This window comes from Lissotriton helveticus, chromosome 3_1, assembly GCF_964261635.1.
Source record: "Lissotriton helveticus chromosome 3_1, aLisHel1.1, whole genome shotgun sequence".
Lineage (NCBI taxonomy): Eukaryota > Metazoa > Chordata > Amphibia > Caudata > Salamandridae > Lissotriton > Lissotriton helveticus.
This window is the reverse complement of record NC_136061.1, coordinates 1,625,449,513-1,625,477,242: the sequence shown is the minus strand read 5'-3', so window position 1 is coordinate 1,625,477,242 and position 27,730 is coordinate 1,625,449,513. Positions and strand designations below refer to the sequence as shown.

Genomic DNA, 27,730 nt, shown 5'->3' with positions numbered 1-27,730 from the left:
TAGTAAATTTGACCCCTACGCTATCCAACGCTTTCCCTACTGTTGCACTCTCTGGAGTGGGAATAGTAATTTTTACCCCGACGCTCTCCAACGCTTTCCCTACTATTGCACTCTCTGGAGTGGGAATAGTAATTTTTATCCCTATGCTATCCAACGCTTTCCCTACTGTTGCACTCTCTGGAGTGGGAATAGTAATTTTTACCCCTGCGCTATCCAACGCTTTCCCTACTGTTGCACTCTCTGGAGTGTGAATAGTAAATTTTACCCAGTACGCTATCCAACGCTTTCCCTACAGTTGCACTCTCTGGAGTGGGAATAGTAATTTTTACCCCTACGCTATCCAACGCTTTCCCTACTGTTGCACTCTCTGGAGTGGGAATAGTAATTTTTACCCCTACGCTATCCAACGCTTTCCCTACTGTTGCACTCTCTGGAGTGGGAATAGTAATTTTTACCCCTGTGCTATCCAACGCTTTCCCTACTGTTGCACTCTCTGGAGTGGGAATAGTAATTTTTACCCCTGCGGTATCCAACGCTTTCCCTACTGTTGCACTCTCTGGAGTGGGAATAGTAATTTTTACCCCTACGCTATCCAACGCTTTCCCTACTGTTGCACTCTCTGGAGTGGGAATAGTAATTTTTACCCCAACGCTATCCAACGCTTTCCCTATTGTTGCACTCTCTGGAGTGGGAATAGTAATTTTTACCCCTGCGCTATCCAACGCTTTCTCTACTGTTGCACTCTCCGGAGTGGGAATAGTAATTTTTACCCCTGCGCTATCAAACGCTTTCCCTACTGTTGCACTCTCTGGAGTGGGAATAGTAATTTTTACCCCTACGCTATCCAACGCTTTCCCTACTGTTGCACTCTCTGGAGTGGGAATAGTAATTTTTACTCCTACCCTATCCAACGCGTTCCCTAGTGTTGCACTCTCTGGAGGGGGAATAGTAATGTTTACCCCTATGCTATCCAACGCTTACCCTACTGTTGCACTCTCTGGAGTGGGAATAGTAATTTTTACCCCTACGCTATCCAACGCTTTCCCTACTGTTGCATTCTTTGGAGTGGGAATAGTAATGTTTACCCCTATGCTATCCAACGCTTTCTCTACTGTTGCACTTCCAGGAGTGGGAATAGTAATTTTTACACCTCCGCTATCCTACGGTAATAATATTGTGTATTTTTTATTAATATTCTTCCTTATAACCGCCGAATATAGAATGGTATGCAGCGTATCCGGATCCATCATGTATCTCTCAAGGGCATAGGCCGGATGGCCTCGGTCCCCATACCACCATTCATTCAGTACCAACAGGTGGGACGCTTGATAATACGATAAAATGTCTGATGTTGCCAGGCCCCCACAATACGTGGAGAGGAAACAGGTGCGGAGTGCCACTCTCGCCACCCCACAGGCCCAAAGAAACTGGCCCAATGCCGAATTCACCTGCCTAAACCACTGTGGCGCAATGGGGTATGGATGATTTTGCAACTGGTAGAGGAGACGCGGGAGAGCCACCATCTTGAATATGGCTGATCGGCCATATATATTTAGGGGCATTCTGGACCATGTTTTCATGTCTGACCTTCCGCGGTCCCAAACAGGCACCACATTGCGGGCCCAAGCGACCCCAGGTACATCCGTCAGGAATATGCCCAGGTACTTAATGCTGCCAGCCGCCTCTTGCAGCGCTGACGCCCAGGATCCTTGCCCCCCGCGCTCTCCCAGCAGCCACAGCGTAGATTTCCCTATGTTCAAGTGCAGGCCAGATACCTCCCCGAATACCCGCATTATCTCAAGGACTCTGGGCCCCGATCTAATTATGTCCGTGAATAAGAAAAGGACGTCGTCAGCGTAGAGTGCAATTCGATCGGACGGTCCCAGCTCCCACTCAACTCCCCGCATCTGCGCCTCCATTCGCACCCACGCCACCAGCGGCTCCATGGCCAGGGTGAATAAATAGGGTGAGAGGGGGCAGCCCTGTCGGGTGCCTCGGCCGATTGGGAAGGGGTTGGACACTGCTCCCGCCACTCTCACCGACGCCGTCAGGTCCGTGTACAGCAACTGTAAGTACGAGAGGAAGCGGGGCCCGAGGTTCAGGCGAGACAAAAGCGCACAGAGATAGACCCAACTTAACGAATCGAAGGCTCTATCAATGTCAGCCAGGAGGACCGCTGCCTGGATCTTGGCAGCCCGGCCCGCCTCTATCACCACCTGCGCACGTCTGATATTGTGCCTCGTCGCCCTATGGGGCATAAACCCGGCCTGGTCTGGATGAACCAGATCTGTAATGTATGGGAGGAGGCGATGGCCAGGGCTTTCGCCAGTATTTTCGCTTCAACGTTTAGGAGCGATATTGGCCTATATGATGCATGCTGTTGAGGAGGCCTCCCAGGCTTACAGAAGACCACAATCTCAGCGTGTCGCCAGTCCGCCGGAAGGCGACCACGTTCCCTTGCCGCCTCCAGTGCCCTTCTGTAGCGCATCCCCAGCTGGAGATGAAATGTCTTTATGAATTCACAAGGGAATCGATTAGGCCCGGGGCCTTACCAGTATTCAGTTCCCCGAGTGCCGCATCCAGCTCCTCCATCGATAGCGGGAGCTCCAGCCGACCACGTCCCTCATCGGAAAGTGCCCGCGGCGGGAGGTCCGCCAGGAATTTGTCTACATCATCCTCCGGGATGACCTCCCGAGGGGCCTATTGGGCCGCATAGTATTGTGCAAAGCTGGCAGCCAGTTCTACCGGGGCCGTCACTGGATCCCCCACCTCATCACGAAGTCCCGGTAGGGACTGCGCTTGGAAAGTACCCAGGCAAAGTCTATAGAGCATGGTGCTGGATTTATCTCCCCACTGATAAATTCTACTTTGTGTAGCCAACCATAACTGACGAGCCTCGTCTATTAGTAGGGAGTTATAAGACTGCTGCATCAGCAGCAGCTGCCCAATGACATCTGCATCTCCCGCGTACTGCACTCCTCCTCCAGGTCTCGGACCCGCTTCGCTGTCTCCTCTATTTCTCCCCTACGGGTCTTGCGAGCCGCCGCACACCAGGCGATATCCACCCCACGGAGCACGGGTTTTAAAGCTTCCCAAAGGGTTACATCATCCGTTTCAGGCCTATCATTACTGTCCCAGTACTGAGATATGGCCTCCCGCATATGCGACCGATAACCGTCTTGTTGCAGATGCCACGTAGACAAGCGCCATCTAAAGGGTTGCCGCCTCCTATCCAGCTGCAAGTACATCGCTACTGGGGAGTGATCTGACAGGCCACGCGGGAGCATGGACGTGGAGGCCATCCTCCCTATCCAAGTATGAGGAATAAACAGGTAATCGAGTCTGGAAAAGGACTTATGTACCGCAGAGACATATGTATATTCGCGGCTATGAGTATGTTGGTATCGCCATGCATCTATCCAGCCCATCCCCTGCACCATGCCACTCAATTAAGAGGGGGTATCTGCTATAAGACCCCCATCCGGGCCTATACCGATCCATTCGTCCATTCATTACATCGTTCCAGTCACCGCCCACTATCGCCATTACATTAGGGATTTCAGCCCAAACGTCAAACAACTTTTCAATGAGTGCCTCTTGCAATGGGGGCGGGGCATACACACTACCAAAGACCATTGGCTCATCACCCACCATTCCTTTAATGAAAACAAATCTGCCGTGGACATCGACCCATTGGGTCTCATGTACATAGGGCAGTCTGCGATGTATTAGGACTGCGACCCCTCGTGACCCTCTCACAAAACCTGCATGGAATACCTGCTGGTAGCCATACCGTTGCAAGCTAAGGGTTTTGGTGCCTAGGAGGTGTGTCTCTTGTAAAAGTAGCACATCCGCCCGCTCTCTTTTCCCCAGACAGCAAAACTGCACTTCTCTTTATTTTGTCAAGCATTCCCCGGACATTCCAACTCACTACACGTAGTGACGCCCGTGGAAGGCCGGTCTCGTGGGCATCAACCGCCATCTATGGGTAGATAAATCAGGGCCCTGGGTACTTCGGGCCACACACACACACATACGATTGCAACCGGACTCGAATGTACACTGTGTCAATATTAACTGTCCCATCCCCCCAACCCAACCTCCAATCCCCTTCCCCCCAGACTCGTACCCCCCCAACAACCCCCCTACCCCTCCCTCGCCACCAACCCTGCCCAAAACTCCCCCACTGCCCCCTCCCCATACCTCAGCAACATTGAAGTATCTGTTGCGGTATAGAACATCTCCAGCCCCCAACGGGAGGCTAAAGACCCACTATTCCCATGGATCCCCACCAACTACCCACCCGATCCCAACTAACCCTTTACCCAACTAACTACGCTAACTCCAGGGGTGATGGCCGCTCTCCCACAGGCATCCCCCGACCTACGTCCTATCTCTATGCATTAACTGTTAAGCAAAAAGTTTGGTGGTAAGTCTCAAGAGAGATTTCCGCTCCCGGTAGGATCTCGATCCGTCTGAATCCATCTGGGGTCTCTCACTAGATAGTTTCAGAGTAGCACGTGGCCTCATGGCCCCGGAGCAGGAACATCAGCTGCGTTGTTGCCTCCCGTCGCCCCATCGCGGGGAGGCTGGTTCTTCTGAGAGCGCGCCCTCCAGTTGCTTCTGCTGCGTGACCTCCGGGGAGTCCTCGGGGGTCCCGCCGTGGAGGAAGAGTCGGAATCGCGGGCCGGGGGGGGGGTATGCACCCTGATTCGGACCGTCTCATCTGTCCAAGCAAAAACCTCCTCTGGAGTATTGAAGAACTGTGTCTTGGACTGGAACACCACACGCAGGCGGGCAGGGTAGAGCAGGGCGTATTGGATTTTAAGGTCTCGCAGCCGTGCCTTTGCTGCAGTAAAGGATTGCCGTTGTTGCTGCACCAGTTTAGTGTAGTCCGGGAATATCAGGACTTTGTGGTTCTCATACATTAAGGGATCCTTTGCCCGCGCCTGTCTCAGGATAGTGGCGCGGTCATGATAATTGAGGAGTTTGGCACTGACCGGTCGGGGGCAAGCTCCCACCGGTGGCTTTGGGAGAAGTGCTCGATGCGCTCGCTCGATTATAAAGCAGCGCAAGAGGGATTCCGGGGGGAGCCATCCCTCCAGCCACCGTGTCAGGAATGCCTCCATGTTGCCCTCCTCACAGTCCTCCGGAAGTCCCACAAACCGCAGGTTGTTTCTCCGGGCCCGCCCTTCTGCATCCTCGGCCCGGAGTGAGAGGCCCTTCTGTATCCCTTCCATAGTCACTACTATCTTCTTGAGAATCGCCACATCATCCTCCACTCCCGTGATTCTGGTCTCGGTTTCAGTTATACAGGCCACAGCATTACGATGGAGCAATGTGACATCGACCCCAACTGCCCCAATTTTTCCGTCCAGCATGTCTCTTGATTGTGTTATAGCTGCCATAAGGGCCGCATTATCCGGTCCCGGTCCTGGTTGGCCTCCGGAAGCCCCCGCTCCACCACTCGGCCCTGTGAATTTGTCAATGGGGCCTTGTTTCGTAGTGCCTCCACTATTGCCGCCCCGCGTCATGTTGATCTACAGGCTCGAGTACAGGGACCCCACTGGCCGCCGGGGCGCCGGGTAGTCGCTCTCTCCACTCCGGTCGGAGGCCTCCGATAGGAACTTTCCCGCTCTGCCAAGACCAGTGGGGGGTCGTATATCAGTGTTCAAGGATAGCGGTGTGGCCATGCGTGTTGCTGCACCAACTCAGTCCACCACGGCGACACCCCCAGCCATCTGCGCCAATCGCTTTAGTGTGTCCCTCAGCGTAGGATAGACACCCGGCTACAGTCTTAGAAGTTGTGCGTCCCCCGGTGAGGGCCTTCGCCACGAAACCGCCAAGGCTCGTGCGCCCCTCCAGCTCCTCGGTCAGCGGGAAGTAATCCGAGCTCACCTCGGTTGTTTTAAAAGTCGTAGCCCAATTCACCAGTCGGGCCCAGGTGCCAGTGCCGTCCCGCGGCTCGATCTAGCCGCCGAGTGAGAGGCACCCCGCATTGGCCCACGGCCCGGACGGGGCCCGTATCAATCCGCCACCCTCGGCGGTAACACACGCAGCCGCGCGGGGGGGGAAATATGGGGGGTTGTTCCCGGGAGAAGGGGCGAAGACAAGAGCCCCCTAGTTCTCCCGGTCCACTGGGCTCCCGTGGTCTGACTTGCCCGGCGAGTGGATTTGGCCCGTTTCTGAGGGAGTCACCCCCCCCCTCGAAGACGCTCGCCTCTCCCCGGCAGCTTACCTCGCAGCCGCCAGTGTCTCAGTTCCAGGTCAGTTCCGGGATCCCTCTGCAGCCTCCTGCCGTGCCATCTGCCCGCAAGGATCCACAGCTCCAGGGAGCAGGCACAACTCTCTCTGCCAACCCCTGCGCCACTGCACTTCCGGCCGGACCCCACCAAACTCGAGGTCCCGGCGTCAGCGCGCGGCACGGGCCTCACTACCCCAGAAATCTCTCCCTCCGTACGCCCAAATCGCCGCCGGGACACACTCCCCACCACCGACAATCAGATACTCGGTCTGGACGTCCGCAGGTCGGGGTGATTCAGGATATTAGGAAGGATATTGTGCCGGCGGGATGGAGCTCACTCAAGCCGCGTCCGCCATGCTTGCCGTCTTGGCCACGCCCCATCCCTGCCTTAGTTTTGTACCAATTTGAATTCAAAAGGGTTTGTGTGATAAAAAGCCTCTCTTCTCCAATGCACATAGGAAAATCTGGTTACTTAACTCTGAGCTCTCTAGCCACTAGGAGCACTTTCAGTAGTGTTCCTTACCTCAAAGGCGGCACATTCTACAAGTAGCTGCACCAGCTTTCCTCCTGGTTACACTGGTGCTCCTCTTTTCCTTCTGGGGGGCAGACTTCTAGATCTTCCCTTAATGTATCCTCAGGAGGTGCAAGGAGGCCAATGTGCCAACCTCACTAGCCCTTGGAGAGATCCACTGATCCTGGGGTCAACTGTGGGCACAGTCCTTAGTTCCTTGTTGCCCCGGGTGCTTGTCCTTTCAGTTGTCCTTGGCTGTTACCCCAATCCAATTCAATTAAAATCACGCACTCCCCCTTGTGCAAGAGTTTTTAAATTGAGTGGGAAGGTTCTGGAAGCCTGATACTTAGGATGCCGCAACACCTCCCACCCCTCCCGCACAGCATGATAGCCCAATTGAAGATGACGCTGTCCATAGGTCACTGGTCACATCTTTTCTGGGGAGTCTCAGCTAAGCCACCCACTGACATAACTGCCAGGGCCTTTAGCACCAAAACCTCGAAGAGGAGCCCCCCCCCTGTATTGGTTGCAGTTGTCTTGGCATCCTCCTTTGTTCTGTTGACTTTGGCTGTTCAAACCCTGGTACAGTTTGGCAGCTAGTTGGAAGATGCAGATGTTTTTCCTACCTCTTCTTCTTCAGGAGCTGAGCGAAGCACTGTTAATTACTCTTTTTTATGGGAAGGGCTTTGTTCCCTATGCTAGGGAGCTATGTAAATTACTTGTCCCAGGTCCTCAGCTGAGCCAGAGAAATAGGTACATACTAGACGACCCATAAGGTGTACATATATCTGCTTGGAACATGTATATATGAACAGAGAGCACACTTTTCACCCCAGTTTGATTTCTCATGGGACTTTGTAGGCAAAAGGGAAGCAAAACTGCACTCTAAAGCAAATTTCCCCCAGGTTTATAATACATTCTCACTGCAGACAAAACAGTAAACCATACTTATGTCACCTTTGAGTGTCCACTAATATGATGGGGCCTACAACAGGTCACAAACCAACCCTGCTGAGTCCCTTCTGCACTCGTCTACCTGTGGACAGGTACTGGGCTGCATACATTGGTAGCCTCCCTGCAACTGCCCAGCTTACATGCTGCAACTGGAATTGCCTGGATCTGCAATTGGAGCTGAAACTGGACTTGCAACTTGACCTTCCTGGACCTTGTTGACCCTTGTTGGAGTGAAATTCTGATCCTCAACAGGTGCCCCCCCAGGTCCTGGTCCCTTGACAGGCATTAGTTGAGCTCCTACTGTGAAATTCTGTTGTTGTGAACTCTGCTCACCAGACTTTGAGGAGATAACTTGTTAAGCAGGACTATCATGGTCCCTTTATCTGGCCAACACTCCGTGACAGACTTTGTCTGGTCTAGCATGCCGAGATACAGTTTGCGCTTTCTGATTCTTTAAAATTGCATATCTTTGATTCTACTGGAACATTTCTTCTAAGTCCAAAGGTAACCTGAAACAGGGCCCAATATACTTAGTGTATACTACCCATGCTCCTTTGCGGTCGGGCTTAACTTTCGACTTGGCCCAGTCTCGCACGAGCAGATACCCACAGATGGCACTTTGATCAATTAAACGCTATTTTTCACTAAAAGCTCTAAAAATTCATAGCTCTGGTTCTACAGATTGGATTAAATTCATTTTGCTCTCATTTTATATATAAAAATGTATTTACTTTCTACATTAGTGTGGGGTATTCCTTGTGTTGTGTTTTTATTTTATTACTGTTTGAGTGCTGCATAGATACTAACCACATTGCCTCCAAGTTACGCCTGACTGCTTCTGTGCCAATCTACCAGAGGGTAAACACAGGTTAATTTAGTCACTCTTGTGGCTCAACCTGACATGGATTGTGGTTGTTGCTTTAGAAGAGCCTTCATATGCCTCAATCAAAAAACCCAGACTCCTACAATTGTCTATTAAATATTCTCTATGTTTTTCATTATGATTTTGCAATTTTATTGTGCTGTGTTTTTTACTTTAAAATTGATGGTACTGCTTAAATTGAATACACATTTCTCTGTATCCTGCTGCTGGCCTCAGGTAGAGTGAGTACTGATCCCCAAAAGGTGCTCCTGTGTCCTTGGCTGGCATCAATGAGACCTCCTCATAAAGAAAAAGTGAAAGTCCTGAAGTTTAGGCACTTCCCAACCACGGCAGGAACTGTTCGTGCCAAGACCCTGCCATCCGTGGTGAACACCAATGCGAAACTTTGCACCAACAGAGACCATCAGCGACTGCCAGCAACCTGAGAGCTACATTTCGTGCTACAGCAACACACCGCTAGAGACCACCAGCAATGACCCGCAACATGAGAGCAGCACTTTGTGCTATGGCAACAACAGCCTACGGTGACTGCCAGCACAAAGCCACAGCACACTACTGTTCAAACTCTTCACACCAGACTTAAGAAGGCAAATATTCAGCTGGACTAACCTGGTCCCGGTACCCGACCGTGCCTCATCACAGCAGGCCTGAACTTGTGATTCTCCTCTTGTGTAGCATGAACAGATGGCAAAGAAGGGCACTTTGTGCTTTAGGATGCTATTTTCACTTAAAACATTGAAAGTGAATATCTCTGGTTCTTCTGTTTAGATTTGTTGTGGTTGCGGTATGATTTCATTTATAACAATTTGCTCTATATTTCAAAATTGGTTTAGGACTTTTCTTGTGTTCTGTTTTTACTTTATTAATGTTTGTGTGCAGAATAAATGCTTTACACACTGCCTCTACATTAAGCCTGATGCCGTTTTGCCAATCTACCAGAGGGTTAGGCACAGGCTAATTTAATGACTGTTAGTGGTTCACCCTGACAAGGATTGTGGTTCCTACCTGAGTAGAGCTCCCACCTCCATAAACCAATAATCCAATTTCTTACAGTACTCTAAGCTATGACCTTGACAGACACTATTTCAGGCATTTGTTTGGTGACACTCTAGTCAGGAGGTGCCTTAGACTACTACAAATCTACTATAATACCATTGCGTCATTTCTAAGCTGAAGGAATACTTAGCCCAAGAATAAAACAGTTCAGAAGAAAGTACAGGTGGATTTCATGACATCATTTATCTACCAGAATGACACATCAATGGAAAGATACTTTGTTCATGAGGAGCATTGAGTTAGGTAATAATTAAATTCAGTTGAGTAATAATTAACACCTCCAATCTCTGCCTAGAGATTGAATGAATCTTCTTCTTCTTCTTCTTCTTCTTCTTCTTCTTCTTCTTCTTCTTCTTCTTCTTATAATAATAATAATAATAATAATCATTGTTATGACTATTATTATTGTTGTTGTTAGTGTTATATAATTATCTTTATTATCATCATTAATGATAATAATAATATAATTATCATCAAAGTCGTCATCATCATCACCTTCCCACTTTTCCATCAGTTCCTGTTTGCCCCAGTGCAAACAATCCCAGAGTGCACCTTTAAACTCCAAAATGGGTGAAATCTTTCTCCCTTGTGCAGACAAATATGTCTACACAGAGGTGTGGCCAGGGAAAGGAGCAATCATCTCACCTGTGTCCACTGCAGACTGATTCTGGTGGTACCTTCTCTCCCACTAGGTTCAGAGCCAGCCTGGCTAGTTTGGGCCTGGTAAACGAAGGCTAATACCTCCTCTGTTCTCCCCTAACTTTAAACCATACATGGGCATTCTTAAGCTCTGTCTCTTTCAAGTTAATAATAACGTTTCTGGACCCACTTCAATTGTTCTTCCTGAGCTGACAGGGATCAGATGCCAACAACCAGCCTATCATGTTACCAGCCCTAAGCCATTGGTCTGCTTCGGGATAAGTTTTCATAGCTGATTAAGGTCAAGCATTGGCTAAGTAGCTGTTGGCAGGCTAATGTAAATTAGCCCCGGTGAGCTTCAGGTAGGGAAAAAGTAACTTTTCAAAGTTACTTTTTCTAAATATCTATTGAAAATCCAACTTCCCCTATCAATTTTATTTTTAATAAACATGGAAAATAGACTTTGATTGAATATTCTAGCTCTTTTGTGACAAAGGTTACAGATTAAAGTTCATAATGTGTACTTTGATATTTCCTATGATCCAGCTACAGCCATGCCAATAAATATAGCTTTTGGGGGTTAGTCACTGGAGGACAATGCCAAGTTTAACTTTGCACATGGCATCTTTTAAACATCATGCACCCTACCTTGTAAGAAACAACTTGAACTTAGGTGTGACTTATCAACATCGAGCATAAGGCATTTCTGTTTGTCGAAAGGGTGACAGGTTTAACAGCAGATGTTTAGGCTACACATGGACCCGAATCCATGTTTTAGAAGACAACTTGGTTGATGACACTATAGGAGCGTTAGTCCATAGGTGGCATTTCATTTCTAGGCATCTATGAAAGACATCTAAATTCACATTTTATAGTAGCTTACAAGCAAATTAGGCTCAGACCACTTGACAGCACAGACCAGCCTATGAGTCACTGTTGAATGTATTATAGACAGGTCCATAGGTGGGTAGGAAACAACAGGCTCATACACCACAGCAGTGTCCCAGTGGAGGGGAGGAAAACAAATGTGACTAATAGGAACTTGCCAGACACAGTAAACAGAGGTATATCTACGGTGCACTGGAGATAACACCTTGGACAATGGACAATCACCATCTAAAGAACCCCAACAATTAATAATAAAGTGAAATGGCTAATCATGCCCTCCTGCCGAGGGTTAAGTGATAAGCAGTTGCAAGAAGGAGTAGGCCGTAGACTGCAATACGTGACTGAAGATACCCTAATAATTTACCGGTGGAAGAGAGGCTCTAAAAATACCCTCCAAAAAAATCTGTTGGGTGAGCAGATACTTGTGGGTGAATGCCCTGGAGAGTTAGTCACACTTCAGAAATTAACCGGGCCTCAATGCAGCTGAGCCTCAACCTGCACAGATGGTCAGTACTGAAATACCTAAAAGAAGGAAGCTGACAATCATGGCGGCACACCCATTGCAGAAGATTTTGAATCAGTACTACAGCACCCTATGCCATATTAGAATGCCCCAAAGCACAGCCAGTAATGGCAGGGGATTGGCAATCAGTATACCACCCATCTAAAAGAGAGATGAGTTGCAGTTATGACAAACATGTCATAAACCATAAGCCTCACAGTGGAGATAGACAAGTACGGTGCATCCCCAATCAGGGAAAACTAGATAACTAGACAAATATTCCCAGTATGCTTCCCCTTCTTGTGGAGTATGCCTTTGCACCCACCACCGACATCTATGCAGTTAGGCTTCTGTTGCATCCACACACGGTTTACTGCAGTTTGGTAATAATTGCAAACAGCATTCAAAAACAAGAGATTTATGGATTAGGATCAACGTATTGCGACAAGATCTTCATCATGCAGTAGATTGGGTCACAGAAGCAGATGGCTGCATATCTCAACTGGATGAGCATATAAAAGAGCTGCAAATTACTGATGCCTGCCTCTTGGCAACATCCAAGGTTCCATGGTAAGACATTCATGAAGAAGACACTAAAAGAAGGGCTAGGTGAAGCAGCCAATGTTTTTCTAGGTTTCTTGGAGGAAGTAAATGTTTCCTTCCCAAGCACTTCAATTTCTGGAGAACAGTCTCTACACTGCCTTTTCCCAGAGGAGAATCTTTCCCACTGCTTTATTGTAAGAAATGTAGTTACTGATTGAGGGGGGTGAACCCCTACACAAACAGCAACCACAATCCTTGTAAGGTTGGTCACAAGAAAACTCCAAATTAACCTGCGATCAGCGGTCTAGGTCTTGACATAGAGCAATTGTTAGATCTGGGGGTCTCTAGCTGCCAATGGTATTTACCTTTGTCCAAATAGGGACCCTTACTTCTAAGTCAGGATAAGGGGATTACACTCCTTCTTAACCCCTGCTCACACCCTTGGTAGCTTGGCACGAGCAGACAGCCTTATCTCAGAGGCAGTGTATTAAGCATTTGCAAATATACATCGTAATACAGTGAAAACACTACAGATGGACACAACACAGGTTTTATAAAAATAAGTATTCCTTATATAGACTTAAACACAAGACCACAAACGACAAAAATCCACAATACTCAACGTCGCGTTTCCAGCTCCCAGCGACACGCAAATGTCTGTAGATAGAATTCCCAGCAAGGAAATTCTGAGGGGAGCTGGAGATAAAGGGCCAGATGTAGGAGAATCGTATTTACTGATTCATAAATACCGAATTTTACCGATTCGGTATTTATGAATCGGTAAATACAAAGGAGTGAGATTTAGGAAGAATCGGTAATTGAATTACCGCTTCTTTAAAATTCGGTATTTACCGATTCGGTAAATACTGAATCGGTAAATACTGATTCCTGCAAGGGTGCAGGGGGTGTCACTTTGACACCCTCTAGCACCCCAAATTCAGGCATGTGGCATAGGTGTGCATGCACAAATGTGCATGCACACCTGGATTCAGTATTTTACCACCCAATAGGATTGGGTGGTAAAATACCGATTCTGTAAGGCCCTTGGGACTCAGAAGAGTCCCACCTACATCGGGAAGTTACGGATTCGGTAAAAATACCGATTCGGTATTTTACCGATTCTGTAAATTTACCGAATCGGTAATTTTACCGGATCTGTAAAATAGGGCCCCTACATGCCAATTCTTAAATACCGGTCGGTAACGGCCGAAATCGGCCGGTACCGACCGGTATTTAGGCTCCTACATCTGGCCCAAAGTCTTTTGTCCCTGAGACTTCAGCAGGAGGCAAACACAGTTCAATTCCTTGGAGAATATTCTGTAGATGATGAAAGTCCTTAAAAAGTTCCTTCTCCTTTCCTTGGCAATGAAGCAACCTCTGCAGGCCAACCCAGCAAACAGCACACGGGCAGAGGGGCAGTAAAACTCCTGCATGCTTCCTTGGTTCTTCTCCTTGGCAAAAGGTTTCTTGTTCCAGAAGTGATCTAATTTCTTGGGATCAGGGTCCCAATATTTATACCCCAAAATCCTTTGTTCTCTGAAGGCAGAGAGGCCTCTGCCTAGTCCAAATCAGTTCCTGAGCACTTTGTTTACACAACTCACTCCTTACTTTCAATGTGTAGGGCAGAGACATCAGACACCCCACAGGAGGTGGAGCCAGCACAGGGAGGGAAGGCATAGCCCTGGAGCACTTTGTTGACATGATTCCTTCTCTCCTTTCACAGTGCAGGGCAGAGACATCAGACAAGCCACAGGAGGTGGAGCCAGTATTGTAGAGGGAAGGCCCAGTCCTATTCAGGTCCCAAGTGCAACTCCTCCCTCCCATCCAGATGAAGATCTCTCTATTCACCACTGGGCTGCTCCAGTCTGTCTCCTGGAATCCCCCAGCCCTGTCACTCACAAACCCAGACAAGGAATATACAACCTAGCAGAGGTGGGCCTGGACAGTTAGGCAAGAAAATACCTACTTTTTAAAGTGGTATTTTCAAACACAGAATAATAAAACCAACTTTACTAAAAGATGTATTTTATTATTGTGAGTTCAGGCATATTAAATTCGAATTTCTACCATGTTCCCTGAGTCAGGTAGGATTCTAAGAATGTAATAATCTAACTGCCCATTCTAGACTATGGAGAACAGGTAGCCTTTAAAAGTGAAAAACAAAATGGCTGTAGTTCACTATTAAGACATGCTTGCGATGGCAGGCCTGAAACACACTTTACAAGCTGCTTCTGTGGAAGGCACAACCAGTGCTGCAAGACGGCTGTAATGCAAGAAACCGGTCCTCGGAAGCTTGTTTCCGGTCCAGGAAAGGCATGGCTTGGCAGTTCGGGCTGGACTGTTCCCATGAGGCTCAGGGTCAGACTGATTTGCATATAGCCATGTCTGAACTGGGTTGGCAGAGTGGGCTAAAGAACGGTGATGGATTAAACCCATATCTTTTGACTGGGTGTGAGTGTTTGATTGGTTCAGATGCTCCGTCCATTACCACCCCCTTTTGTACCGCAAGCCCACCAGCAGCATTTGATTTACAAGCCCTGGGCACACATGGTGCACTGTACTAGGGGCTGACAGGTAAATCAAATAACCCAATCATGGAATCACCAATTAGTACATCAATTTAACATAGGGAGCACTTGCACTGTGGCACTGAATAGCAGTGGCACAGTGCCCAAAGCATATAACCAGCAAAAACATTTCAAAACAGAGGAGGCAATCTGTCAAAATGGAAGGGAGACTTACGCTAATGATGCCAGGTCTAACAGCAGTCAAACTTAACTTAGAGGCAATGTGTAAAGTATTTATGCAGCACTTTGAACAGTAACAACATGAAAGCACAACATAGTAAAAATCCCACTGCAATTTAAAAAAATGTAACACTAGAATCACAAAAATTAAATGAATAGAACCGGAGATATGCAATTTTAAAGATGTAAGTAAAAATATCACCAAAAAGCACAAAGCACCACTTGCAGCTATCCAGTTGTGCGAGACCGAGTGAAAGTCATAAGTTCAGGCTGATTGCAATGGAGCGTGGGGAGGATACAGACCAGGTTAGTGCAGCTGAAAGAGTTACCTTCAAAAAGCAAGTCCAATGAGTTCCATTGGTGGTGGAAGTAGCTGTGCGGAGCAGGGAGAGCATCACAGATGGTCGTCGATGTAGCATGAAGAGCAGGCTGGGCATCACATACTGTCGTAGCTGTAGCACAAAGCTCCTGTCAGCATCACAGACGGTTCTTTCTGAAGCTTGCGTTGATGGCCCCTGCAAGCTGTTGATGCTGTAGAGCGAAGTGGAGATCAAGCATTGCTATGCGTCATTGGTGGTTCTTGTTGGTGGGGGGGGGGATCTTAGTACGAAGAGCCCTGTTTGCATTTGTGAAGAGTCCTAAAACTTCAAGGGAGCTCACCTGATCCCATTTGGCAGTTATTGCTTATTAATTGTAAAAAGGTAGCTCCTGTGTTATCCTATTGGAGAAGCAGGGCTTGCAGTAGTGAAAAATGGATTAAGGAGCTTTTGACTACCAGGACATGTAAAACCTAAAATTACATGGCCTACTATTTAAATACATTGCACCCTGCTTTGTGTGCTGTTTATGATCTATGCCAGTGGCGACGTATGTGTATTAGAAAGGCAGGTTTGAGCCTGGTAAAAGGTTTATTGACATGGATGGTGCGTGCTGTCGTCCACTTGACTGCTGTTTGCCCCCCTGATGCCTGAAGCTATCATTTGTAAAATACGAGCTAACCCTTACAATTTGCACTCTGGAAACAAGCACCACCTGTTGAAGATGGCCATCTTTTCTGTGGCATTCCCCAGATTTCCTTCTGTTGCTGAACCTGTTTTCTTTAGCCATAGATATCTGTGCACCTTACCTCTGCCAAGAAATTTCTCACAACAAATTTCTCACTCATTCTTAATTTCATTAGGTAATCAGTTTCCCGTGGCTTCGCAATATTTGTAAGGAGCATGTGTCGAAATTTGTTGTGGGACCCAAACTTGTATATTTAAAGGAGTTCATCATCGTGCAGTATTTATTTATGCTGTACAATATTAACACTAATAAAATGTTAAAACACTGAAATATTATATCCTTACTCCAAGTGAATAGCCTGTCTCACAACACAAAGAGGAGGGGACAAAATGTATCCTAAACATTTATAGTAAAGTCAGTAGGGCCTACTTTACATAACTATGCTCCTTAGAGGTGCTCCAATAACAAACCTGTGTAAGTCATGGTAATTCCTACTAAGGTATTAATTTAATTAATTGAATCTACTCTCTGAACAAACCTTTGAACTACTGCACAAACCCTTTTCTTACTTTGTACAAATCCTTAAGTGCATAGGATGGTGTTTATATAGAATATCGGGAACAAAATAATCTGAGACAAAATAGGTTGTCAATGATAGAAATATCGTGAATTTGTATAGGGAAGCAAAGTTTTACTCTACATACCTCTATATGTACGTTGACAATATATTTTTCTTCAAGATACAGAGACATGGAGTTAAAAATAGCAAATTTATACTTATCTATTTACACTTACCTTCTCAATATTTTTTTCCTCAATATTTTAGATACTATATGCTGTACACACAATATATTTGTTTCTGATATTCTGTCAGTGATCCGTTTAGGACAGCAGGTGTTGATGTTGCAAAAAATCCTTAGTAGTGTATAAAACTGTGAGTTGGAAATGAGTTCGCAAATCACAATGTTATATTTCAAGTCTTTCTGAATCAGGAGGTAAAGTAGGCGTGAAGTCAACATGCCTCCTTCCTAGTGATTCGGAACTACATGTTAATGGTTTAAAACTGATATTGCAGATGCTGGTATAACACTAGCAAGGGGGGGTGTAAGAAATGTAAATATCAGTTTAAGGGGGTGAGAGCCCACTTAAAATAATAATCACAATTCGTGTCAGGATGAACAATTTAAGTCATTTAATACATCTGTGTTCCCCCTCTGGTACCTTGGTACAAACCAGTAAGGCTTAACTCAGAGGCAATGTGTAAAATCTTTAAGCATCACCCTAAGAGTAATAAAAAAAAAATACAACATAAGAAACATCCTAAACCAACAATAAAATAGAAAACATGTAAATAAATAAAATGACACCAAAATGGCAAAAATATAACAAGTAGAACTGGAGATGTGAGTGTATAAAATTGGAGATAAAAATAGTAAAAAAATGCACTCAGCACCAACAGCGGTCATATGGCCATGCTAGTTGGGACAATGTCAAATGGTCGACTATGATGGATCACCAGTTGTTTACAGGGACCAGGTTCATCCGTGTGGAAAATTTACCTTCTGACTTAGAAAACTTTCTAGTGAAAAATTGGTTGTCAGTTAATCTGTAAGCCTGGCCCTTGTTTATAGTGGCTGTTACTAACTATGAGGTAGGATCGCTATGTAAAGTCAGTCACTTCTAATGGTGAGTAGTGACTGACAAACACAAAAATAAAAATAAAATGACACAAACACACTGTAAATGGGACAGCAACCCTCAACAACACGACAAGAGATGAAGGTCTATATCTCTAAAATAAGCAGGACACCAGACCATGCACACAAATATATCCAGTGAGTACAAAGATTATTTAGTGAAGTAGAAAAAAATGGGACCTAAGGTACACAAGGGACAAACAAACACAATGAGCTGACCACATCACAGGAACAGGAGCCTGTTTGGGCAAGCATACCCTTCTAAGGACCTCATGGAAGAAATGTTAAACATACAAATTGTCGGGCATATGCATCCAAGTCAGGCACAGGAAATGATTGTCTAGACTGGAAAATGACCTCAGGTCCCTTAAATCAGGGAAGGAGAACCAGGAGCTCAGAGACCATATCTGAGAAAAAACTAAGTGCACCATACCTCTGGCATGCTCCCATCCTACAAAAACCATTGATAGGTAAAGTAACATGATGTAACCACAAACCAGGACCTAAGAGAGACAGAGACAAAACCCAGAAGTCCACCAAGCAGATCCCCAGTTGAAATAACAGTAAAGGAAATAGCTCAATGCCAGATCAAGAAATTGAAGATTGTGGAAAAGACATAATGGAAATAGGGAGAGGCACCAACTTTACCTGTTTAAATGAAGCACTTGAGTTTTGAGAGGGATTCTTGAAACAACTTGTGGTTACCTTCACTCAACAAATGACAATGGGCACAGGGAGACTTGAGCCTTTAACATTCAGACTGAGAACCTGAGGCACTATCCACTAGGATACAATCGATTTCCCAAGCCAAGAAACAAGTACTCAAAAGTTTAAATGGGCCTTGTCGAGACTCCACTCATGATCAGAAGATGACTGTAATTGAGAGACGGGAATCACTTAAACCACCAAACCAGCCTGCTACTGTTAACCAATCAAAAACTGGAAAGCAAGCATGACCAAAATAGACTAATAGGTAACAGCTGAAGGTGCAGCCACCAGGATACAACTGTAGAATCTCATAATAAAAGTAAACTAAAACAAGTAGCCTGAACCCATCGACTGGAGAGCAGACCACAGATCTAAAAAAAGGATGAGAACGTGTGATCATAGCGGACTACAGACATGCAGTAGCAATGGAGCTACCCCATAGGATTCTAATAGGGGACCTCAACCTATCTCCACAATGCAAACTAGGAGCAGATCATGTCACCAGCATCATCTCAGTAATACACCAATGAGGACTCAGAACCTGTGAAAACCTCAAGGAAGAAAGGCTCCATAATCGCAGTGCCAAATGCAATCCAGACCAAGCAATGCAGTGATGGTAACAGCGAGGTTTGAACCCAGCTAGAAAGTGGACTTGGGATCCTGGGACTATGTCCAACTGAGCAAAGGCAACCCAGAAAGCATGTGCCTGGTGCCAACCATGTCCTCCTCAACTAGAGTGTGGCACCTGCGAGACTGACGACACAAAGAATGAAGAAAGAATGCAAGGAAAATCCCTAAAACACTGAGTCCTATTAAAATAAAAAAGAAACAACATATGTAACCTGAAACCAATCGACTGTTCTTCGGACGAACATCAATATGCTTCGAATTACTAAGAGTAGCAGACATCTATACAGTAGAAAGTTGACAGTGGATATAAAACTCTTAACTTAAAACCCCAGAGATTCCGTCGGCAGTCTGGATTAAATACTATGATCAATGAGAAAATGCTCCTTCAATAAATCTAGGACCTGCAGAAGCCAACTTAAACGCAAAATATTGTAATCCCAGAAAACACACTTGCAAAATCAACTCACCTAACACTTACCTGAGGGGACACAAAGTCTGAAGGAGACAATCAAAACTGAAAGTACTTGATGCCCTGCAGAAAGTTATCCTGTGAAGAGGTGAGGGGTTTAAACAAATTTAGGTTAGGAGAAAGTGAAATTCCTATTTTTTGTTTGAGCATCACCTTGTGTATTAGGACTGTGCTGAGGAAGATGGATGAGGTTGGAGTTTCCTTAAGAATGCGCAGTGCGTTTTCAGTAGCAATTCCATTTTTCTAACAACCCATTAAAGTTTTTAATAGAGAGGACAGGTGATAGAGCTTTTACAAATTTTAGTACTGAGGTCGACTTTACATTTAAAAACACGTGACGTTTGGCAAACATTTTCATATCAATTTGTTCCAAATTATTTGTAGTTAGAACTGACTATTAATTTTGAAAGAGAATTTTCTTTAAAAAATGAATTTCCAAAAACACAGTACCTGATTTAGGGTCCACCACCCAGCCTCTACTGTGCCTGCCACATTTAGAAATATCCCCAGACTCTGCACCCATATCTACATTGGTAGGAACCACCATCATGGCGGTGCCTGCCAGTGTAGGAAAAGTTTGAGAGACAACACTTTCTAAAACTTTTCCAAATTGTTTTTCAAAAACAAAGACCCAAAGAGTGAGTTTGATTTCGAAAAATAAAACTATTGAAGCCTCACACATGATATTTCTAACATGGTGTGGGGGTCATTTTTTTATATTTCATACTACCATATTACCAGAATATACCTGGCAGTGACGGACAGTAAACAACAACAGCCATACAACTGCACACTCTGAATTGGAAGATGGTTAGATGCCTTACCTCTGAATGGCCCTACTGTCTTGGGTCGTTGGGGAAAGGTTTACACTGATGGAGTAAATTTTACTCAATCGGTGTAAACTTAGAAGTCTGCCCCCTTTTAAATCCAGCAGAAGGACCGAGAGCTTCGTAGAGAGCGTGCTCCGACACTGTGGCAGCGGAAAAACACTCTCTATCAAACTGTAAATCAGCTCCACAGTAGCCTATCCTGTCATTTAAATCACTCTGATACCGTTTAAGAATTAGATAGAAGGAAAAACGCGGCTAAACACATTTATTAGGGTGTTTTGATGTTGGAGTTGTTGTTAATTAACATGAAAGGCCTCTGGAATTTTAGTTTTACTTAAAATGTGTTTGAGGAATTGTTTCATCAGTGTAAATGGTTTGAAAACTTTGCAAGTTTTGCTTAAACAATATTCCTATTTGTATTTCGGATTTGTAAGCTAGGAGAATTTGAAAAAGTTTTACGTATTTAGGAAACCTGGAAATGAGCTAAGAAAAGTAAAATAATATGTTTACATTTTGATATGTTTCGCAAAAAATAATTGTAGATTATGAAAATCCTCTAAAATACTTTATATGCAACTTTAAAGTCCATCAAAGTGAAAAACCCCAACTGAACTTTACCTGAGGACTGCAATGTAAGTTTTGTGCTTGTTGAATCAAACTAAACCTATAAATTAGCATGAGGTCCATAGGTTGCTTTTCACTGTACAAATTCATAAAGAACAATAAATGAGTGAGTGAGTGAGAAAGAACATTTCTGCGGTGCACTAGGAATTCTTATCATAAAATATTATTGTTGAACTTTGACAAGAAACAGATACATTTTCGAACATTTTGCACAAAAACGTTGCACTGCGTATTCTCTCTGACTTACCTTCATACAACCAGTCTGCTATTCCATTAAATATGATTCCCTCCTTCCCCGACGATGTTAGTCGCAATGAACTACTCTTTACATCGGGCTGGTAGTAAATGTTGTTTTCAAATATGTAGAGCTGCAATCAAAGAGTGCAAAAAACAGAGGCGTTTTATTTTCTGCTTTAACATCTCTATTGTTAATATTAAAAACTGTGTGTACATTTCAAACAAAAATATTGTCTCTATTGTTGTTATGCATAGTTTGCTGTATTTTCTATACTTTAAAAATTACTAGAATACTACAGATTTGTGCTGAAATAAAACTATTTGAAGTGTTCAACTAAACCCTTTTATTTGGAAAGCACACTATTATGGGCCTCATTACGATGAACTTTACGCCCAACACCGTCTTGTATTCAGGAACTGACCGAATCACGGTCGCTGGTTCTGCCCGACCGATTAGGGTGCGACTGAACACTGTTAGGTCGGAGTTCCATTGTTCACTAGTGGAGCTTGTGTTTTGCCCGACAACACAGGCTTCTACAGGGAAATGGGGTGTGTGTACAACAATGCACCCTGTCACAGGCACCCCACGGTGCCTGCCACACAGTGCAGGGTTTTACAGGGGGGTCCCTTAGGTGCCCCCTTGGCTCCCAACCGGATGCCGCACGATGAAGGGGACCCTGCTACGGAACCACTAAGTCACTTCCCGACAGTCTTTTCGGGTCGTACAGGCCGACTCAGAATGGCTGTTGGAAATCGACATCGTAATCGGTCGGTCGGAAATGCTGTTCATACAGGTGAACGATGTGGCATCGACCTATTTAAGTACAGTGAGAGCCAGTCGGATCCGATTCAGAATAACCCAATGGTTTACTTTCGGACCGCAAACATCGTACTCGGTCGGTGGATTGTAAGCTGACGAGCCTTTTTTATTACATTGAAGCAGACCAGGAATCGAAGGGCTATATTGAATTCTTACTGATTAGTGTTACTGGCTAAATCTGTATATAAAACGTTTTTTAAAACAAACTGCATTGCAACAGGGAAGTTGTTTAACTCCCGGATTATTCTCGAGTAGGCGGCAAGCATATAACAGGTTACTGCTATATTGCCACACTTCAAATCTTTACACAGAACTGATGGAAGTTTTTCAACTACCGGATTAAATTAAAGCAGTCTGTATTGCATAACAGGATAGGCTGGTTACCATAATAGACGATTCCACATGGCAGAACAAGAGGCAAATACATTTTAGCATTTTAACATTTATGAACCATGCACTTTATGACCTAATGGTACCCATCTTGAAATTTAAGAAACAGGTCAGAGATGACTCTGCAGACAAGCCGTGCCTGACTAAAAGCAGCACGTCACCAAGCTAAAGCCAGACTGATGACTGATTAGAGGAAAGGAGAACAAATAGTTTTTGGTCCTGAGGAAGGTGGTTTCTTCATTCCATTATGTGTAAAAAGGGAAAGAAAACATGATTACAAATACATAATAGCCAACTAGGTTTTTTAACAAAGCTTGGCAAAACTGAGAATTGCTTGACCCGCTTAGGTTTATGGCAAAATGTTAATGTTTGCTGATCTGTAAAGGAATATAAAATATGAATAGTGACAGATGTTTAGATTGAAGATGTTGAAGAGGAGGAACCTTGCAACCTTGTAGAATTCTGAAATCCTCCAGTCCCATAAGTGAGCAATAGAGTTCGAAGATAAGGACTACCATATGTGACAAATACCTTCTGAAAGGTCTATATTTGAGACAGCGGCTAATAACTAGAAAGAGATAATTTCTTCCAACATCAGCTGATACAGCAGTGAAGCAAATAAGCAAAATTGTGTGTTTGACATGAGAAAACAGGACTGGAGAAAAGAACATGAAATGTCTACTATTTGATATGTTCTAATGAAAACTATTATGGGCTCAGGACAGAAACTAAAGTTTGCTGAAGCTACAGGCAGAAATTATCAATAAAAAGAAGGACCTTATTCGCAAAGGTCCTCTGAACTCGTGACTGTAGTCGTTGGAGAGTCTCCACACATAGGGTGGAATCTCTGTAGTGAGAATTCCCTATGACTGCAGGGCCTCCTCCACGAGTGCAGATGCTCTTTAGTGGTGAGGGGTTTAAAAGGTTGATGAACAAAACTTGAAAGAATAACACTAATGTCCATAAAGTAGGCAGTCTTGGTGCTAAATGTCACATCTCTGAAATCAATGTTTCACCTCAGCATTTGCAGATACCAGCACTGTAAACCACAAATTGTGTTGGTTGCAGTACAGGACCCCAGAGGTGTGTCAAAATTATATAATTTTTTTTGTGGAACTAGTCAAAATTCTTCAAAAGTTAAACACAATGGTGCCGATTCACAGAACTCATCTGAGACAAAGTCTTAAACGTACTACTTTTGGTATTCACTGAAGACATTTAGTAGTAGTAAAGTTAGGATTCTGTCTTACATTATGATTTTGTCTTAAAGTAGGAATTTGTCTTAAGACCAAAACTTAAGACAAACTTAAGTTTAACTTAAGTTTAATTTAAGGCAAAATCCTAATTTAAGACAAAATCCTAATTTAAGACAACATCCTAACTTTACTACTACTAAATGCCTTCTCTTAATACCAAAAGTAGTTATTTTAGGATTTTGTCTCAGATTAGTTCTGTGAATCGGTCCCATTGATGTGAAATGTAAAACTTATATTTAGCACTATATTTTTAGAGCAAATCACATCATAAATGCATTTGGTGCTAAAAATAATAGCACAAAAAGTACAAGTTGGGCAAACAGCAGCTACTTATCTTTTGGTTGTTCAAGTAGTTCCTGTGCTCCCATTAGAACAATTTGCTGAAATGGGGTTTAATAATGCCACATAGCATAATTTTGGTAAATTCATGTAACAAACGCAATAGGAAATTCATGAAATTACATCAGATTACGCCAGCAATTTAGAAATGTCCCTCAAGCCTGGATGAAATGAAGGAGTTGCAGGACACCAGTGAGCCAGGTGATAAGTGACTGCAGGAGGATATAAGTGAGCCAGGTGAGAAGCAAAGAAATGTAGAAAATCTAATGCAGAGAAGAGAGGGTTTCTATCTTTCACAAAGGCTCATTGGCAAGTGTTACAGCAAAGTGATCTTCGCACAAATTTACAGGAATTGCTTCCTGAACACTAAAACTACATGTTTGGTTTCTTGTACGTCTGTTGTTGGATGGACAAAGCTGACATTCATTGGCAGATGTTTAGATGACTGCTATGGAACACAAAAAATGTGCAGAGGAGTCCCTGGCTCTTCAGTCATAGAACAAAGCTGGAGGAGGCAAACAAGCCTGTCTTAGGATTCTACAGAATGATAAGCAAAACCAATATCCAAAATAGAAGCTGAAATGCAGAGGATTCTCAGGATCAATCCCCAGTGGAATAATGCAAAATGATGAGGCCCACTACAGGATGTGATGAGGGGCCCCTGAGACTCCCATATCTCACAGACATTAATTTAATGTTGGGCTGAATGGGACCCCTTGAAGGGTTGGGGTCCCCCCTGAGCCGTAAGGATTGCAGGGGTGTAAATTACACTTTTATGAATCCAATGGAAGGACATTGCTTCCACCGTGTCTGAAATCCCTAAAAGAGCATGAAAGAAATTGTGAATTGCTTATCTTTTCTGTGTCTCATTCACAATTTCCATCCACAACTAACACCAGAGGAGGCTCCAATTTCCAACACGAAAAAACTTCCACATGAATTGTTTTGTTTCTAAAACGTTTACAGGGTGAACAAGAAGATGACTAGATTTGTTCATACAAACATTTATAGCCGTCAAGTGACCCGTGAAATATGTGATGCTATAATTCATTGCAGGCTTTTGTAGCCAAATAATTAAGGTTTAATGGCATGTTCAGTAAACAAATTGCCGCAACATGTTATCCCAACCATTTTGATAGGGAACCAGATGGCAAAAACTGAAAATCCAACACAAACAGGAGCAAGGGTATATTGTTGATGTGTAGCATGATTTAAAGACTCAATAACCTTTTGTAATGGACCTATTCTTGAAGTGGGCCTGAAGTTTGCTTGGGGGGGGTATACATAGCTGTTACTTTTCAACACTTAACTTCAGATCAATTAATTAGAAAATAAATTACATTAATACTTCCACTTGGGCCAGAAAGCAAGAGAATGCGCTTTTTAGAATAGTACCCAGTAAGGTTTTCCAGTATGACATTAGCTGTTTGAGAAACTGTCTATGCAGATATGCATTACAGATCAGTTCACAGAGGTTCACAGGTTTCAATGGCTCACCTTTAGTTGGTAGGCACAGCAACAGTGGAATCCACAGAAAGCATGTGTTTAGAAGAAAGTAGTGCTAAAAGGTTACTTTAGGTCATGCTGGACCGTGACAAAGTCAAAGTTTGGGGTGAACTAGTTGAAGTTCAGGCCGGCTACAAGACCCTTGTAGGTCCTGGTGGACAAAGTACCTTTCCTGGTCATAAGCAACAAGATGTGTTGATCTTTTCCTCACAGTGAAGGCATTACATCATGTCCGAAGACGGGTGCTGGAGTGGAGAGGCATCGAGCGATGCAATGGACTCTACCGTACTGTCGAGGGGATGTATCAATCTCACCAAGCTGCCGGGATGGTGATACGCTGTCTGATACGCCGATCTCCAGATGCAAATCACTGATTCCGATGCAATGCATCGATTTTACTCCTGCATCAGGGTCCATGCGCTGGTTATGCTTCACAAAGACAGGAGATGCATTGAAATCAACGTTGCAAGTATCTGGGAAATTTCTAATTAGCAGACATTGGAGCAGGGATAGAGACTTTGAAATCCTTCAGTCTAAAGCAACAGGAGGTAAGCCAACAAGCCCTTGGAGTTCACTTGGAGAGAAGGCAGGGTCCAGTTCTCCTTCAGCAGTGTCAAAGAGCAGCAGGCATCAGAGCAACAAACAGAAAATCAGACCTTCCAGATCAGCAGTACATTTGAGTCCTTTAAGTAGTATAGCACTCTCTCTGACAGAGGTTCAATTCAAGATCCACAAGTATCTGATTTTAGTGAGTCAGTGACCCAGTACTTATAACCCAAAGTGCCTTTGGTGTGGGGTTGACTTCAAAGCAGCCCTCCGAAGTGCACAAGGATTCCTTTCAACCCAGACTTGTCTGTGGGAGGAGGGGGGTAATCAGTTCTTTGTGTGGGGAGAGGACACAGCCTATTCAAGTGAAGGATTTATCCCCTCCCTTCCATTCTGCCCAGGCAAGGTCATCAGATGTAGATGGGTACGGGATACACTGATCCTTTCTGTGTTGTGACTGTCTCGATGGAATTTACAAAGTGTAGCTGTCACCCACCCATATTATGTATTGGAGACAGGCTTTCAGGCACACAGTGCAGTAAGTTCTGAGAAATGCCCACTTTCTAAAAGTGCCATTTTAAAACAGTAATGTTAAATCCAACTTCACCAGTAAGGAATACTTATGATTACCATTCCAAACATATGGGACATCAAAAAGCTACTCCTCTCAGATCAGGAATTACAGTTTAAAAGTGTATTGAGGAATTCCCAGTGCTAGGCTATGAGAGGAGTAGGCCTAACAGTAGTGAAAAACGAAATGGGCTGCTTGTCACTACCAGGACCTGCAAAACACAAAGTACATATCCTACCTTTTTCTTACATAGTACCCTGCCCTTAGGGCTACCTAGGGCCTACCATAGCGGTGACGTATATGTAATTCATGGAAAGTTAAGATTTGGCAAGTAGTTTTAAATGCCAAGTCTAAGTGGTAGGTAACTGTATATGCAGGCACTGCAGCGGCAGGCCTGAGGGTAAAGCTGGCCAGCTTAGAAAAGAGAGAGACAGGTGGTCTGAACTTTTTCTGATTGACTGGAACCAGAAAGATTTCGAAGACCGTGCACCATTAAGCTGCCTGCTCACAACCAATATGGGGGTCAATGAGAATAATGTAACAGCTCAGGACATTAATATCAATGGTACCAGAGAGAAATATTTTTATGAACTACTTTACTGGTTTGTATTGGAAGAACAGGATTTTCTTTTTAACCCAGCAGTAGTGTTGTTAACCTGTACACGCCAATGGGGTATAGCAAAAACTTCATATTAAAGGACAAATGAACCTGATAGAACCAAGCCCAAACTAGTAAAAATGCAATACATTTGAGGGAGTGTGATGTATTCCTATAGGTTCTGAATCGATCCCCCTATTCCTGACCCTATTCTGGTTAGTAAACTAACAAGTTAACTAGTAATCAGCCCATGAGGCAGAAAATCCCCATGATGCAGATACCGTTATCTGACGCAGTCACACTACGGCACAGGAACGTGTTATCTGATTAGGTCATAACGCTTGCGATCTAATTAGACAAGCGATATTCCTCCAGCCCCTGATAAGGCATACGGAGTTCTCATAACAAATCAAACCTATGACAACCTGGGCAAAACCCTGCGGCCATTGTTTTGATTTCACCGAGAACTTCAGTAAAAGAATGTGCTAACGAGCAAGTCGTATGACATCCTTATTGACGTATCTATGTCCATCCTTA

At 44.5% G+C, this 27,730-nt stretch overlaps 1 protein-coding gene across 2 annotated transcripts in view; it reads right to left on the bottom strand.

Annotated features, from left to right (window-relative positions):
- Window positions 1–27,730, bottom strand: part of DPP10 (dipeptidyl peptidase like 10) — a 1,755,202-nt gene that overhangs the window by 533,230 nt on the left and 1,194,242 nt on the right. For both annotated transcript variants that reach the window (XM_078683981.1, XM_078683980.1), the window contains exon 8: window positions 21,178–21,298. In XM_078683981.1, the coding sequence (XP_078540107.1) occupies window positions 21,178–21,298 (121 nt within the window). The remainder of the gene's footprint in view (window positions 1–21,177; window positions 21,299–27,730) is intronic.